The sequence below is a fragment of the Xenopus tropicalis genome, chromosome 2 (genome assembly GCF_000004195.4).
Source record: "Xenopus tropicalis strain Nigerian chromosome 2, UCB_Xtro_10.0, whole genome shotgun sequence".
Taxonomy (NCBI): domain Eukaryota; kingdom Metazoa; phylum Chordata; class Amphibia; order Anura; family Pipidae; genus Xenopus; species Xenopus tropicalis.
The window spans coordinates 87,646,769-87,664,662 of NC_030678.2; the positions used below are offsets into that span (position 1 = coordinate 87,646,769).

A 17,894-nucleotide genomic window follows, 5' to 3' on the forward strand; every position below is an offset into this window, starting at 1 on the left:
TAAGGTACCTCATTTTTTTATTCATTTACTGTAAAAAAAAAAAAAATGAAAAAAATTTACCAACTCATCATAAATATATTAAAGAGTATAAACTTGTAGGATTTCACTAACACTATGGGGCACATTTACTAATCCACGAATCCGAATGGGAAAAATTCGGATTGGAAACGAACATTTTCGTTTTTTTCGTCGCCGTTACGACTTTTTCGTAGCCGTTACGACTTGCGCGAATTGTCGCAACTTTTTCATAGCCATTACGATTTGCTCGTATATTGTCGCGACTTTTTCGTATTGAGCGCTCGTAAATGGCGGGCAAACCTTTCAGACTTTGCATGATTTTGGAAGCCTCCCATAGGGCTCAATGGCACTCTGCAGCTCCAACCTGGCCCAAGGAAAGTCATGATACTGAAGCTTGAATGAATCCGAAACTTTCGTACTCGGCGCGATGGCTACGAAAAAGTCGCAACAATTCACGCAAGTTGCAACGCTACAAAAAAGTAGCGACAATTTGGGAAAAAGTCGTAATGGCTACGAAAAAGTTGCGACAATTTACGAAAAAATCGCAAAATACCGATAATTATGAAAAAAATGCATTTGGGCGCTTTTCGGACGTTCGTGGATTAGTAAATGTGCCCCTATATGTTATATGTGTTTCTTTTTCTATATACGAATAATTAATTCACTTTTTATTGTTAATGAAAGAATGCCTTTGGATCATAAGAGGCAACTTTATTTCCCCTGCACCACTAAAATATGTCAATGTACAATTCATACAATTTTAATTTGGAAATGAATAAGTAGACACCTTAATGTACTATGCTGTATGTACATCTCTATATGCTGCATGCTGGCTGGATTATTAGCAAATTCGTACCTATTATTTCATTACATCTTACACATTCAACAGTGCATCCCAGCACCACCTCTTCATAAATTACCTCTGTAAGACTTCACAGTGTATCCTTCAGCTCCATCTCAAGGTGTCAGGCTTAGGGGGAAGTGCAAAGACTCAACCCCTAAACCTGACCTCCAGCAGGGAGACAAAGAGTTAAATTACGAAGATAATATTTACACGGGGTAGGATTTTTAAGTTATGCTGGTTCTGTTTAAAATCTGGAAAGTATCAGTATAGCTTTAAGCATTTTAATCACTTACTGCTTTAAATTATTACAATTAATTACTCTGTATCCTAGGTTGTTGGTGACCTGTTTTGTTTCTTTTCTTGCAGGGAGAAATGGGACCTCCTGGGCCTCCCGGGCATAAGGGTATTCCGGTGAGAAAGACTGGCAATGTTGTTTTCATTTTTACTGTAACTTGTCTAGCTAGTCCCATTACATTGTCTGCAAAATACCTTGGTTTTGGTTTGCTGATCTCATTGTATTACTTTAAAAATCCATATATATTTAATTTATGTTTTTTGTGTCACAGTTTCATTGTTTTAGAAGAGACTGAGGGTTTGTGGAGAATATAGTTCAAATCTGTATCTTAGTAGCACAAAGTAGTTTAAAATCCTAGGAAGTCCCACTTCTTTGTGTTGGGAGAAAGGTAAATAGTTTTTTACCAGGATAATTTAAGGGGTTTTTTAATTAGAAGCCTCTGTAGTTTGCATCTTAAGATATTCCCCTGAAATGAGCTCTAATCACAGCTTCTGGTAACCTACGTGGCCAGTAGCTGTCCTGATGTGAAAAAAATCAGAGAACTGCGATGTGCCACACTTGAAAAAAACAAAAGCAGAGACTGTTCTACAGCAAACTTGAAAAAAAGCACAGACGTTTGTTTACTGGATTGTCATTGGTCATTTGCTGATAGGAGAATGTCAGGCACAGATAAGGAAGTGAAACATGAGCAGAGAGTAAAACACGCCCACTCCTCATTCAGCTGCAGACATTAAGGAATACAGAGCTCCAGTTAGCTGTGTTTTAACCCTGTTTAAATGTTTTGCCATCTGATTTTTCTAGAACAACAGTAGATAGAGTGCTTTCCTTTTATTTTATGGCTATACAGTGGAGGAAATAATTATTTGACCCCTCACTGATTTTGTAAGTTTGTCCAATGACAAAGAAATGAAAAGTCACAGAACAGTATCATTTCAATGGTAGGTTTATTTTAACAGTGGCAGATAGCACATCAAAAGGAAAATCGAAAAAATAACTTTAAATAAAAGATAGCAACTGATTTGCATTTCATTGAGTGAAATAAGTTTTTGAACCCTCTAATAAAAAAAGACTTAATACTTAGTGGAAAAACCCTTGTTTGCAAGCACAGAGGTCAAACGTTTCTTGTAATTGATGACCAAGTTTGCGCACATTTTAGGAGGAATGTTGGTCCACTCCTCTTTGCAGATCATCTCTAAATCCCTAAGGTTTCGAGGCTGTCTCTGTGCAACTTTGAGCTTGAGCTCCCTCCATAGGTTTTCTATTGGATTAAGGTCCGGAGACTGACTAGGCCACTCCATGACCTTAATGTGCTTCTTCTTGAGCCACTCCTTTGTTGCCTTTGCTGTATGTTTTGGGTCATTGTCGTGCTGGAACACCCATCCACGACCCATTTTCAGTTTCCTGGCAGAGGGAAGGAGGTTGTCGTTCAGGATTTCACGATACATGGCTCCGTCCATTTTCCCGTTAATGCAAATAAGTTGTCCTGTGCCCTTAGCAGAAAAACACCCCCAAAGCAAAATGTTTCCACCCCCATGCTTGACGGTGGGGACGGTGTTTTGGGGGTCATAGGCAGCATTTTTCTTCCTCCAAACACAGCGAGTTGAGTTAATGCCAAAGAGCTCTATTTTGGTCTCATCAGACCACAGCACCTTCTCCCAGTCACTCACAGAATCATTCAGGTGTTCATTGGCAAACTTCAGACGGGCCTGCACATGTGCCTTCTTGAGCAGGAGGACCTTGCGAGCCCTGCAGGATTTTAATCCATTGCGGTATAATGTGTTTCCAATGGTTTTCTTGGTGACTGTGGTCCCTGCTAATTTGAGGTCATTAACTAACTCCTCCCATTCTCAGAATCATTGACACCCCACGAGGTGAGATCTTGCGGGGAGCCCCAGAGCGAGGTCGATTGATGGTCATTTTGTGCTCCTTCCATTTTCGAACAATCGCACCAGTTGTCACCTTCTCTCCCAGCTTCTTGCTAATGGTTTTGTAGCCCATTCCAGCCTTGTGCAGGTCTACAATTTTGTCTCTGACATCCTTGGACAGCTCTTTGGTCTTTCCCATGTTGGAGAGTTTGGAGTCTGCTTGATTGATTGATTCTGTGGACAGGTGTCTTTTATACAGGTGACTAGTTAAGACAGGTGTTCTTAATGAGGTTGACTAATTGAGTAGAAGTGTCTAACCACTCTGTGGGAGCCAGAACTCTTAATGGTTGGTAGGGGTTCAAAAACTTATTTCACTCAATGAAATGCAAATCAGTTGCTATCTTTTATTTAAAGTTATTTTTTCGATTTTCCTTTTGATGTGCTATCTGCCACTGTTAAAATAAATCTACCATTGAAATGATACTGTTCTGAGACTTTTCATTTCTTTGTCATTGGACAAACTTACAAAATCAGTGAGGGGTCAAATAATTATTTCCTCCACTGTATATAAACACAGAGTTAAGATTCTGACATCTCCTTTAAGTGATGAAATAGCAGGTACTCCAGGCCTAATAACCCACTGCAACCAATCTGATGCACTAATGCTCAGTGTTTCCTTCAAACAGTAGACCACTAAAAACGACTTGCTTTGCACCTATTACTTTCCACAGTATATTTCATCACTGCCCCTCACATATCTAAAAGAGATGTTAGAATTAGCTTACCTCTCTTTAACCTAAAAGTTAACATACTATCTGGTTTCTTAGGTCAGTGACACTTTGTAACCAGACAGCAGATCCTTCTGAAGCTACATTTTTTATCCTCATTACAACTACCTTTCAAGCTTACTTGAATACTACGTCACACTAAAAGTTATGTACAATGTACAGCACTTTTTAGGCAATAGTTTAGTTTACTTAGTAGGTAGACTGGTTTTATATTACAGTAGACAAAGATTGGCCAGACACAAATTTCTATTTATAAATCCTGGACCAATATTGTTTAATTCTGGAAAATATTCATACATTTGGCCTCATCCTTCCCACTAATACCCTAAGATCAGTGCTGTCCAAATTCTGTGGTACCGAAGGATGGAATGTTTCTGGCCTACGTGGGTGGAGGGCCTATAATGGGAGGCAGTTTTAACCACTCCCCTTTTTAAACTACACCCACTTCAAACCACACCCATGTTATCACAAGAGCTTTTAAGACCAAACCCACATTAATGGTGGTAGCGCAGCAAAAACCCTAATGGTTGGGGCTTACTGCATGTATATCCTTCATCACTCATATGTGAGTCATATTAAGCCACACCCTTAAATCCATATGGCTCCTCCTACCCTGTGGGTAGCATAGCAACCCCCAGCACATAATTACACAACTTAGGGAGAAAATGTTAAAAAAACTCTCATAATAAATTCCTGCTAGGTACACCTCCCACAGGGAGCATAGGGCAGGCAGAGTATGACATACACAGGCAGCATAGGGCAGGCAGAGTGTGGCACACACAGCAGCATAGAGCAGGCAGAGTATGGCACACTCACAGGCAGCATAGGGCAGGCAGAGTATGGCACACACAGCCAGAGTAGAGCAGGGCATGCAGAGTAAGTAAGGAGGCAAGGAAACTTATCATGGTTACTCAATAACTGATCATGACCACTCTAAGATAAACAGTTTATACTGAGCCTGAGTTCTAAACAATGCAGGGTCTTAAAGGTGTAAAGGTTTAAAGGGTGTAAGTACAGCCTAAATCTGAGGTGTGAACAATGCAGAGGCGCCAATTAATCTTAGTACTGATAACATTTAAAGCATACACAAAGGTAAACAGTCAGAGCAGTTCAACAGCTGGTAGGCCACTGGGGGGGTAGCTGCCATTTGGATAGCATGGCCTTAGATCGTAAGCCCTTATGTGCAAGCTCCCCATACAGCCTGATGTTTAACTCTTTTACTGCGTGAACTGCAATCAAATTATATTGTGTTTAATAAACTATGCAAAATAATATCATGTGGACTTTTTTTATTCTCTCCATCTTATTTTTTTGTTTAAGGGATTCAAAGGGAAAACAGGGCATCCTGGCTTGCCTGGGCAAAAGGTATGAAGTCATATAACATTTAAAAGGGTAATAGAAGATATTGCTTTGTGCCACTTGAAAATTTAAGAATTATGAAGCACAGCATATGAACAGCTTGCTTTCCTATTTAAAATGTACCAGGTCACATAACAAATCTGTGAGTCAATGGCCAACAAGCAAACTATGAAAGAAACAAAGGCAGCTACTAGAAATCACACATTCACACATGAGTATAATATAAATACATGAGCATAAGCACCAGCATAAACTGAACATATATATATGTATATATAATATGCTGGAGGTCAATTTTAATTAGATCATTTTTTTCACAGGGAGACTGTGGTCCTCCAGGTCCTTCAGGCATTACTGGCAGGCCTGGTGCAGAGGTAAGAAAAGTTTGTCTTATTTGAGAAGAACTATATTTCTGTACAACTCCATGACTTACAATAATATCACATGTATTCTATTCTTAGGGTGATCCTGGTCCAATGGGTCCACCAGGCCGCCCAGGTCCTTCTGGAAACTTGGTATGTAAAGTTGATACCTGTATCAGTTAATAAAACGTACAGAACATTTTGTTTCTAATTTTTGTATATTCTTGTAGGGAGCTGCAGGACCTACAGGACCACCAGGTAATCCAGGCCCCCCTGGAATGGTAAGTTATTATTTCATGAAAATGCATATATTTGTCTTTCTTGTGTGGAAGAACTCAGCAGAGATGTTATCATCCTGTCTGTTTTCCAGGGACTTAAAGGTGATCGAGGACCACCAGGTGATCGAGGACAATTGGGTCTTCCGGGTGAGCCAGGTACCCCGGGACACCCAGGACCTGCTGTAAGTATCAGGGAGTCATGTAAGACTTACATGAGGGAGAGGGAGATGATAAGTCAAATACATAGTAGAAATGTACATTTAAATGTACTTTTAGTTTAAAAGATGGCACAAGGTCAGTGGATAGAATGACATGGCATTCTAAAAAAAATTGTTTGGGTAAGATGATATCTTTCTAATAACATGAGTGTTTTTATAACATTCCCTTTTATCTGCCAACAGGGTGAAATGGGTTCAGATGGTCCTATGGGTAAGGAGGTGAGTAAAGTTACTTTGCTCCAGTAGCAAGATAAATAGATATAGCTGTAAAAAAGATGTTGAGGTTAAGAGAGATACATTTTGCTGTAGTCTTACAAAATTAGCTGTATAAATAAAGCTACAACCACAACAATTCTTTCTTTAACTCTGCTGTCATCTGTTGATATCTATCAGTATCTAATACATCCCTGCTTTGTAAATCCTTTATATTCAGTAATCCACATCCAATCATGTGGCTTTTGAGGCAAGAATATACCATAGAATATTTTCTCTTTCTCCGCATCTTCACAAACTCACTAGGGGTAAGTTTTCCAAAGAGCAGTGACCAATTGCAACCAATCAGCTGGTTGAATTCACTGGTGACCTGTTTGAAGCAAACAGCCTATTGGTAGCTATGGGTTCCTGCTACTTGGCAAACTTAGTGCCTTTTATTGCAAATGGGAAAATGATTCTCCTTTTCAATAAATAAGAGAAAAAGATATACTGTACACTCTTAAGTGAAATTTATGTGTATTTCGGTGCAGTTTGAGTTGGAGCATTAACCTGACTGTATACCCCAATGTGAATATTCACAACATATAGATCTTCCCTTTGTGTGCCATACATTTGGCTGTCAGTATCAATGATATAGTCCTGCCTTTACTGGTAGTTTTAATATATTTGTTTTAATAAGCACTTTATGTTTTATCAGTGGTACAATAAAAGTTATGTTTTCATTTTGGAACTGGATTTCAGATCTTAAGAAGGGGACATGCAATTTTGGGGTCATACTTTTCTTTTTCTCTTATTTATTGAATAGGTCTTTATAATTTGACCATGCACACCTTCCTATGGTTCTCTGATTAATGGTGGTGCTCCCCCAACACAAATTTATTTAATATAATGACATTCCTTTCCTACCGATGTCTTTAATAATTTCCCATCCACACTACATTTTTAGGGTCCTTCTGGAAGGCCAGGAGCCCCTGGTTCTCCTGGAGAGAAGGTAAGTCCTATGCGTAATGTCTATATTCAGTTGTTTTCACAAATAAGATGTAATTGTGTTCTCCCCCTTCAATATAAATAAGGGTGAAACCGGAATGCCTGGATCTTCAGGCCCCCCAGGAGAAAGAGGAAGACCAGGACCGCCAGGAACATCAGCAGCTTATACAAAAAGTGAATCATTAGGGATAGTTGGACCAAGGGGACCTCCAGGAGAGAGGGGCTCTTCTGGATCTCCAGGACCTGCTGGGGCACCAGGAAGCCCAGGACTTCCAGGAACACCTGTAAGTATGCCAGTAAGAAAATAGCTTTAATAGGTTTTAAGTTTAAAAGTAAGTGTATGTTTATTTAAATGTAGCCATTCTTCTTTCCTTCCATTTTAAGAAACAACCAAAACTAGAATTAATTGCCCTTCACCTTTTTGTTTACATGATCCTGTTTTGAATGTACAGTAAAGTTTATTGCTAGAGTATACTTGTTATGCTTAGTTAAGATTATTGAATCCTTACTATGATAAGAACAGAGGACACAACTGTTTTGTTTTTTTTTTTGTTGTTTTTTTCCGAAGGCGGAATCCATCAGTTATGATGAGATTAAGAGAATGATACGACAAGAGTTGATCAAGATCTTTGATGGTAGGTTTGTTGGAGGTCTGTTTGCAGAACAGAACACTGACATTAGATCTGCCTGATTGTTGCTGATATATATAATGTGTTCCCTATCATTTAAATTAGATTTGTGTTTTAATGTGTATTTGGGCAAGAGCATAATTGATCAACCTTGGAAATAACAATGCCCAATGATGCAAAGTAGTGGTTGGCTATTTTATATTTTGAAGAAAATGATCCCTCATAATTAAGGTGGACTGTGCACTAGCATCGCTAACTGTGGTGGACACAACATGTTTCGTACAGGGCCACAATCCAAAGGAATTTGCAGCTTATATACTGCTGAAGCTCTTCCACCTTTCTTTGCTGGTTATATGTAGATCAACCCATTAAAACAGGAATTCTGTGTTAAAATGTTGCATTCTAACACATTTTAAAAGGGTGGCATTCCAATGAACTTCCTGCATTTTTCAGATCCAAATGTATATAACTGAAAATGACAGCTAATTTGGGTATTTTTTCTCAACTGCGTGCACTGCTGCTTTTCAGCTGACATTTTTGGTTTTTCATAATTTGACAAATTTAACAAATTATTTTTCCTGCTCATTGAGTTCCTTGTTTCTATGGCCAAAACCTGAAAGTCCTACAATGAAATGAAATGGCCATATTGTTTTGTCATTATTATCACTTGTGGATGTTGTCTTCCTATAGAGAGGATGGCATATTATACAACCCGCATGCAGATGCCATTGGAGATGGCTTCATCACCAGGAAGACCGGGCTCTCCTGGAAAGGATGGATCCCCAGGACGTCCAGGACCCCCTGGATCACCTGGACTGCCAGGACAAATGGGCCGTGAGGGGCGACAAGGTGCCCCGGGAATGAGAGGTGAAAATGATTCCTAAATACTTTTTAATATTATCCAACTGTTACTTTTTTTTTACGTTTTTCCTGTTCTCAGTTTCTCTGCTACTGTACAAATCAAAGTTTCAAATGTATATATATTATATATGTAAAAGCTTATGATAATATAAACTTGAGAAGATGTTTTGCCTTCAAGAAATGAAAGGCTAGATATAAAATGGCTTCTAAGTTGACATAAGGTCTTATTTACATCCACAAATACAGTGGGCCAAGTACAATTTCAAGCACAATCACCAGCGACAATCCAGCAACATTGTGGTCTCAAGGGGGTGATAGGCTTAGTACAATTGTACTTTGACTACCACAATTGCACCCAGGTCAGCTAAATTAATGCAACTGCGGATGCATTTAGTTGCAAATCTGACCCAACTGTGTAAAAGTCCACCTGGCATCATTTCCAGTGTTCAGTGTGTGGGTGACGCCTGGTTTCAATTCTGTAGGCTCAAGTGTGCTTGATTCAGGATGGAAGGCAGGAAGGGCTGAGCGGCACTATGCGCAGTTATATGGAAGTACAAGGAGTGCACCACTTGGGCTAATGTCAGACCAGGCATATGGCGTATATTTTCTTGCCTAAAATATACACCATACACCTGGTCTGACATCAGCCTTACTGAAAGTGTTTTTATGTGCAACTAACTGTGGGGAAATTGCAGGGGCCACAACTGCATATAAGATATGGTACCTACTAATGCAGTCTGGATAAGTGATATCCACATAACTAATATATTTATGAACTGAATGTTAGCCAGAAGAACAGTCCAGTTCATATATATTCCTTTCACTCATAATTACAGGAGAACCTGGATCAAAAGGAGAAAAGGGGGCAAATGGTATTGGTGTCATGGGAGATGTTGGACCTCCTGGCTCACCAGGTATGATTCAAGCTTCCTGTTTGGTAAATGGTTATTAGCTGGACCAGTTTGGCCAAAGTATGCGGTTAACCTTTTATGTGCCAAAGATTATAGATTGCACAGCTCTGACACAGAATTACTAGCATGCCAGTGCCATAGACTCTATGATTCATTTGTGCTTTTTTTAATCAGTGCCTTGCCGTGTGTTATTTAGCAGCATGAACTGTGTCAAGATCAAAGATGACTTTTAAAGGGGTTATTTATGATTTTCATATATTTCTCTTTTGGCTCCTCAGGACCACAAGGGCCACCTGGATATGGCAAACTGGGATTACCAGGACCAATGGGACAGCAAGGTATACCAGGTATTCCAGGTTCTCCAGGGGCAAAAGGTTATCCAGGAAAAGATGGTAGATGTAATCCCTCAGACTGCCACGGTATGATGGGCGTGCAAGAGTACCACCCAAAGAGCATGAAGGGTCCAGGATGATGGAGATCTTTATGCAAATGTCTACCAAAACACCGTAGTGTATAAAATGTTTCCCCCATCTGTGCCAGAGGAGCCAGCAACACATTGCTCTGTATTCTGGTATATACATATGGCTCTTTATCATGGTGCTGGGTTTTCTGGCAAAGAAGGGGGAGGTTAAGTTAATTATTTTGTTTCTCCTTGTCTGTGTTTCTACATGGATTTGATTCCCATTATGTACATATGTTGTGTTGTTTCCACGTCAACTACAAGTCATCAGCCAGCATCTTCAACTAAACAAGACAACTTGATGACTTAAAGTCCGAAAGAATTCTTATTGCCCAACTAATGCCAAAAGCAAGAACAGGATTTTCAGACTTTCTGCTCCCTAAAATGGACAATTCTTGGAAATCCATAACATTATGGTGCAAAAAAAACTACCAATTTTACCATAACAATTCTCAATTGTATCTTAAAGTACCAAAGTAAAGATTTTTATATTTGCACCAAATCAAGTTACATTGGAAGTTCATACTTTATAATGGTTCCTTGGTTCCAGTTTGGAACCTTAAGAACTTAATCTACATGATATACCACGGTCAACCCTTTCAGCTAATACAAAGCATGTTAATAATGGGCACTTAATGTCATTTGATTTACAAGTGAAGAAGGTGTTACAGCATTTTCCTTTAAGTATAACATAAAATACCATATGAAGAAAACAGCACAAAAATATACTGTACGAACATTTTATTTATGCTGGACTATGAGGTAATGTATCCAGATCTAATTATACAGGAATAGAAGATATTTAAAAAGGATCAATATAAGATATGATTCAAATTGAACAATAAGAAAGGGATTGCTACGTTACAATTGTATCACTCTGACCAGAAAAAAAAGTGAAGAGAACAATTTGAAAAATAATGGAGAAGCATGATCACACGATTACACTGCTTTGGTAGGGCATCCTTAGTGCATACTCCACATTAAAGAAGAACTAAACACCAAAAATAAATATGTCTAGAAATGCCATTTCACATACTGAACTTATTGCACCAGCCTACAGGTTTAGCATCTCTATAGTAGTAATAATCCAAGTCTTCAAAGCTGTTACAGTAGCTCAATATCTTGAGTTTTGTTTCCGTGTGCTTTGTGCTGCTATTGAGAAGCTAAGCTTGAAGGTTGTAGAAAATTATCAACCAGAAAATGTTTACCCATTATATAAGCTGATTCTACAGGGATGATTATTAAATTCTGATGCTAGTTGCACTGGTTTCAGAGCTGCCGTGTAATGTGAATCTGAATTAATTACTAATCAGCCTTGTTTTGTGACAATTATTGATTGTCTTGTAGTAGGAGCCACCGCTTTTCTTGCTTTAGGTTCTTGGCTGTTTCCCACTAACACTGGGAATTTGCTAATATTTAGTGGAATCCACTCTTCCCTCTACACCTACCATATTTCTGTACTACTTGCTGCAATTCAACCCCAATGCATAATGATTTAAATTAATAGTTGTCAAGGTGTGTTTTTCATGTGATACTGCTCCTTTTTTTTCCAAATAAACCTTTGGTGATTGTAGTAAAAGATTTAAGGAGTAAAAGAGTTAAGCACTTGTTTACAAAAGGCATCTGGCTTGTCTACATGCTGTTTTGCATACCTCAGACGTTGACATTTGTGATGTGGTTCCAGGTAAGGCTTCTTCCTGAAAACTATTCTATGCAGATCATGTTTGTGAAAGCAACACTGTACCATGGAATGTATACCACCACTCCTGTCGGGCAAACCTTCCTGCATGTTCTTGCAGTCATACAAGGATTTTCCTTTCTGGTTAACACATTAAAAGTTCTCTCTGGTTCTCTTTGAAAGTTTTCTTGGTTTCCAGATCTTGCCTTGACTTCCACAGTTCACCTTAGCTGCCATTTTTATAAGGACATTTCAGGCAGTGGAAATTGTAAGCTGGAAGCATTATGCAAACCTTTGGGTGAAGACACATGGAGCTAGTTAATAGCAGCTACTAAACGTCAGAAAATACCCTGCCATAGACAGTACTGAACACACGTAGAGACAATTATCAGTAAATGATCAACATTGTCTATTTTTGTTGCCAAAAAATGTAAGTCGCCGGTGGGATGGCACACGCGGCAGCGCGATTTCGGCAAATCGCCGAAGTTGCCATACCACCGGCGACTTACATTTTCGCCGGTGGGATGGCAGGTGATGGCAACTCGGGGAGATTAGTCGCCCGCGAACAGGGAGTTTTGTCGCGGGCGACTAATCTCCCCGTGTGCCAGAGCCCTAAGAGGGGCTCGTGGTTGTTAAGTGACAGCCAAAAGTTAGAGGTTAATAGATTTAATTATGCTTTGCAATCGCCACAGTTACAATTGTGACAAATACTTAGCTAATTAGGGTCAAGAACCTTAACAGTGTTTATCACAGGACAAGTAAAACGGTGTCCAAACCTATATAATGCTTGCTAAAGTTAGAACGATTCACATTTCTGCTTATGTTGCTTTTATTGCCCTATATTATTTTTACACCACCAGATTCTTCTATAAATCTAGCAGTAAATGATACATTATACACAGCATTAAAATTTGGTGCAAACAGTATTTTTAGAAATGGAGTGTATTTTTAATAAGTTGGACAGTCTCAGTTTAGGCAAAAGGGAGAACACGCCAAAGAATTAGGCCAGTCAATCAAAATCTGAGAGAAGAGTAACTTGATTATTTCATAAATGGTATTGAATGTCTAATTGATTACATTTAGAAAGTTGCTTATTTCCATAGGATGAAGCTTTTATAAAATCTTCATTTTTTTTTCATTAAAAGGATTGGATCAGCTATTTCTAATTTGATACACTCAAATATATTCAAAGAGTGATTTAAAACAATAATTACTTAAATGGCTAGTCTAAACATCTCAACTGTCTGAATGCACTGGGAACAATTCAAATGAGAACTATTTATTTTTACCAAAAATTAATATGGCTAGATGTGCCATATTTTATAAACTTTCTGCACCAGCCTAAAGGTTAGAATCTAGTAGTAATAATCCAGTAGTAAAGATCCTAGTAGTAATGGTCTCGGTCTACAAAGTCACAGAAGCTCGCCATCTTGGATTTTGTTAGAAGATAGTGTCCGCGACACTCACATGCTCTCCACTCAGTGTCAGTGACACTCTCATGCATGTTCTCCTGGCAGCTGTTGAGAAGCTAAGCTTAGTGGTGGAAGCAAATTATCAAGCAGCAAACGAGGTTTGTCTGTCATATAAGCTGATTCCACAAGGCTAAATGTAGTAGTAAATGTGATACTAATTGCACTAGTTTCAGAGATTTTGTGTAATGAAAATCTGAATTAATTACTAATCAGCCTTGTATTGTGACTTTTATATTATACATATACAGTATGTAGTGAGTCGGTCTCCAGGCTCAGTAACTGACAGCGGCACAGAGCATCTGCAGTGAATCAACAGAGAAGAAGATGGGGAGCTACTGGGGGCATCTTTAGAGGAATAGATCTTCCCTAATAAAGTGCTGTGGTTGTCTTGGGCTGGTACACAACCCCAAAACAAAATATCCAACATTTCTGCCCTACTTCTTTAGTACACTTTAGTTCTCTTTTAAGTACAGGCTCAGCATCTGTTTTTGCCATAAATGCCATGGGTCCTATACTCTTTACCACTTGTTCTAAGAACAGGTACTGCACTAACTTTAGTTGACATTTGTAAATTCCCAGTACACTACATTCACATAAAAATGGATATTTAATTTAGGAAACAAAAAAACAAAAACATTTTGGAAAGTAACATACAAGAATCTTGCCACTTATATACTGAGTAGTGCTGTAGTTGCTCACTAAGCTTACCTACCTGCTGATCTAGTTAAAAAGGGGACTCTATTTTCCTTACCTCTACTATTTGACACTATGGGGCACATTTACAAAGGCACGAACGCTCCGAGCGTATTTTCGCCATTTTTTTTCGTGCGTCCGCACAATTTTGTGGTACGCCGCACAACTTTTTTGTACACTTGCACGAAAAAATCGGAAAGGTTTTACCGCTGTTTACAATTGTACGGTACAAATATTTTGCCAATACGATATTATCGTGACTAATACGATTTTTTTGTAAGCATTTTCGTGATATTTGTGATCTTCAGAAATTTTCGTTTCCAATCCGAATTTTTCCCATTCGGGATTCGAACTCGTGATTTGATAAATCTGCCCCCATGTCCTTTTTTTTTGCAACACATATTCCTGACCTTGATGGCAAACAAACCATTTTGTGTGCCTTTTTATGTGGTGCCTGAATACTAATGTGTTCCTTTCTCTTTTCACCTACATGCACTCCAGTCAGTTTGTATATCTAAACACAAATGTGTGCCTTATTTTAATATTCTTTAGAGGCAAAGCTAGCCAGACACATGAAGATTCAGTTATTTGCACATCTTGCCAGCCATGTGGGTCTTTCTTAATTTGACTAAATCAGGCTGATCTAAACATATTTCTATCTTACAGGGGGTCATGGTATGGACCGAAACCATAACCAAGCTGATTATCTAACCAGCCCTTCCAATATATGACCAAGGTGCATAGACTAGAGCAAAAAATATTGGTCCCCAAGGCCATTCAAAGCCAACCTCCATCCCTGATCCCCAACCATTATCTTCTCGTTCAAAGCCACCCTTTGCTCAAAACTAGATTTCACCACCCCTTCATTTGCTGTCACTTGCACTACCCCCCCCCTCCATCTCAAGTGCCCTGTGCAGAGAGGGCACAGGGAGGTTCAAACTGTGCCCTCTGAATTCCATCCCCATCAAGCTGGGTCCTAGTCACCTCCCTTACCCTACCTACCCCAAGTTCTGACCCTTAAGGTGCAATCAGATATTGATTTAAAAGAGAAAGTATTTATACTGACAACTTTAATATGAATATGTAGGTGGTAGATGATGTATTTATATTGAGCATCCCTAGTTTTAGTTTAATATTGCAAAACACATGAATATCATTATTACAATAAGATTAGATAGATCGGTTAACAGCTGATAAACAGCTTATTTTTGTACTCAGCTGAACTGCTGTTGTGTTTAATTGGCAGAGATGCCCTAGGCACAACCTGTCTTGGCAGCAGTGCCCTAGCTGTTAGTATCAATGCTTAATATGTTTCTGCTTGTTTTTCAGGCACCCTGTATTACAAAACATAAAAGCTTAGTACTAAGAGCTAAACTTGTGTGCAGGCCATTGTCTCATTGTTCCATGAATGTAGTGCAATTGCTCTCTTGGACTTGACTAACCACATACTTGCTTTCAGTTGGTTGATAGCAAGCGGTGCTTTCGAGAATTTTTTTGCATTAAATGTATCTGACCCATAAGATATTAGCAATGCATGAAAAATTAATGAACACCAACACTGGTCACCTAAACCAGGGGTCCCCAACCGCCGGGCAACGTGCGTTCAAAGTTACACGTCGCACATATAAAGACCCACAGAGGCACAGATACAAGACGCGCATGAATGTGCGAATGAACGATGTGCGTGTGCACGTGTAAAGGCATATAAGGTGCTTACTTGTGTACCCAAATTTGATCTCTTTACATTTGTGTTTATGTAAGCGTGTTGGAACATTGTCCATCGTTTTTATAGAAGTAATTGAATTACATTATTTGTATTGTTAAGCCATTCTTCTCCCATCCATGTATAAATGCAGGTATGCAGAATGGAGACTCTTGCACAAAGAAAGTTATGTTCATGTATACTGCTATTTATTGAAGGGAATAATAGGAAATATTCATATTGTTCATATCATTCCCTCACGTTACATTGAATTTAAACTGTGCTAGGCTTTAAAATAGTTTTATTTGTACTTATATATATAATAGATTATAGATATTATAGACTTTTGAATATTAATATATTTGTAAATCTGTGTTACATGAGAGTCTGCTAGTACAGAACCCTGAATATTTTTATGACAAACGAACCAGTCAACAGGTCCCAAATCAATTTATATCAGTCATCAACAGCAAAATTAATAAACTTGAAATGTTTTGATTTCATGTCCCCACTAAAACACAGATACCATATTAAGTTGCACATTAAATTACACAAGGGACAAATGTCAGAGCAAGTTTAATATAAGTAAATCAATACTCTCCCTCTCTGTCTTAACTAAGGCTCACTCGCATATATATAGAACACCTATATCAGGTTAGCCTTATATAATCATTTCTCTGCAGTCTTGGAGGGGGGGGGGGTTAGAAGTCTGCTGGCTGTTGCTGAATTATAATTCTCAGAATCTCTTAAAAGGGGTTTTGTGAGGTGTAATTTAGCAAGTCTATCTGTTTCCTGTGCTTCTTAAAAAGAACCTGTCACCCCAAAATTATTATCCGCACCAGAGGCACAGGCTAATAGAGCACACATTCTAGTTGGGGGAAACAGTAATTTGTTGTTTTTTTTTTTTTTAAATGACCCCCAATGCCTGGAGTCCAGATGGGAGTGCACAATACTGGTCTGTCAGTATCTGTCAGACTGGATAGGGTATACTCATTCCAGAAGAAGCAAGTGGGAGCAGAAGTACAGGTGAATCAGAAATAGAAGTAGAAAACTTGGCCTTGAGTCAGGGCACAGTGCCAGGAGGGGCAAAGATAGACCAAACATACTTTTTTGGGGGCGTTAATCCTGCAGCCTTCCTTGACTTCACCTTGTTTATTGGGCTTTGGGGGTAGAAATGTAAAGAGAGATGTAAAGCTTGCTAGAGATATATTAATTTACATAATTTACTGGTTATTTGATTAGTTGCTATGGGTTACTAGATGTTGGCCTTTTTATCACTCCATTTGCCTCCTTTTGTTCCCCACTTCTAAAGTTATTCACTGCCAACATTGCTCATGGCTCTTTTGTCACAAATTACTTTACCTGCCCCCGTTTCCTCTAATGTTCTGGTAAATTCATTATACAAGGCTGAATAAATTTAAATTATATGAAAGAATATCTGATAACTCACAGCACATACTCAGCGCTGCTGTCATTTTCACGAAATAAGGGGCAGATTTAAAATAGTATATACACGATATAAAAATATATGACGCAAAGCTGATACACTAATTAATAATTAGTGTATTGGATTTCGCTAAACATAGCTAGATATGGTATATATGCCCATTAAAAAATCAATAGAACAAATAGGTGGGAATGCTTCAAATATTAAACAAATATCTACCAATAGGAAATGAATGGTTAAAAATGATTGTAATATCTAAAATAACCAGTGGATGTCAGTATGGTTTAAGCTAACATGAGGTGGTTTGTTAGATTCATTGCACAGCTAAACTTGGAACCAAGAAACTGCTATTGTTCTGCTGAGGTACTATGAGAGAAATGATGAGAGGAACATTAAAAAATGCAGACCTGGAAATGTAGGAAGGCCAATATATAATAAAAGGAATACACAAGGTATGTGGAATAATCTAAGAGGAGGGGCAGAAAAAAACTTAAAGATCCCTGTGTCCCCCATTCTTACTGATTTACAATTGAATAAATGTGTACAAAACAGATATTCCATAAGGTTTGCTATGTGGGGGCGAGTCACAGGGGTAAATGCTGTGGGGCCTAATAAATTCTACTTTTGTACTGCAAGATTGCAATGCCAGAAAAAAAGATACATAAACCAGAGAGTTGTGAAATTAGAAGGATAGAAAATAAGCATGCAGGGTGCTATAGTCCAGTAGGAAAATGTGTCACTGGAAATGTTGCCAACTGGCAGAAGATGAAGCAAAGCAAACCTCCCCCTCCCCAAGAGAACTGTGTGTTTCTGC

At 38.6% G+C, this 17,894-nt stretch overlaps 1 protein-coding gene across 7 annotated transcripts in view; it reads left to right on the forward strand.

Moving 5' to 3' along the window:
* Positions 1-11,708, forward strand: part of col16a1 (collagen, type XVI, alpha 1) — a 97,333-nt gene extending 85,625 nt beyond the window's left edge. For all 7 annotated transcript variants that reach the window (XM_031896915.1, XM_031896916.1, XM_031896918.1 and 4 more), the window contains 13 exons: positions 1,229-1,273; positions 5,131-5,175; positions 5,490-5,543; positions 5,631-5,684; positions 5,762-5,812; positions 5,902-5,991; positions 6,211-6,246; positions 7,187-7,231; positions 7,314-7,511; positions 7,796-7,862; positions 8,547-8,723; positions 9,554-9,631; positions 9,907-11,708. In XM_031896915.1, the coding sequence (XP_031752775.1) occupies positions 1,229-1,273; positions 5,131-5,175; positions 5,490-5,543; positions 5,631-5,684; positions 5,762-5,812; positions 5,902-5,991; positions 6,211-6,246; positions 7,187-7,231; positions 7,314-7,511; positions 7,796-7,862; positions 8,547-8,723; positions 9,554-9,631; positions 9,907-10,100 (1,134 nt within the window). In that variant the 3' untranslated portion in view covers positions 10,101-11,708. The remainder of the gene's footprint in view (positions 1-1,228; positions 1,274-5,130; positions 5,176-5,489; positions 5,544-5,630; positions 5,685-5,761; positions 5,813-5,901; positions 5,992-6,210; positions 6,247-7,186; positions 7,232-7,313; positions 7,512-7,795; positions 7,863-8,546; positions 8,724-9,553; positions 9,632-9,906) is intronic.
* Positions 11,709-17,894: the final 6,186 nt, after the last annotated feature.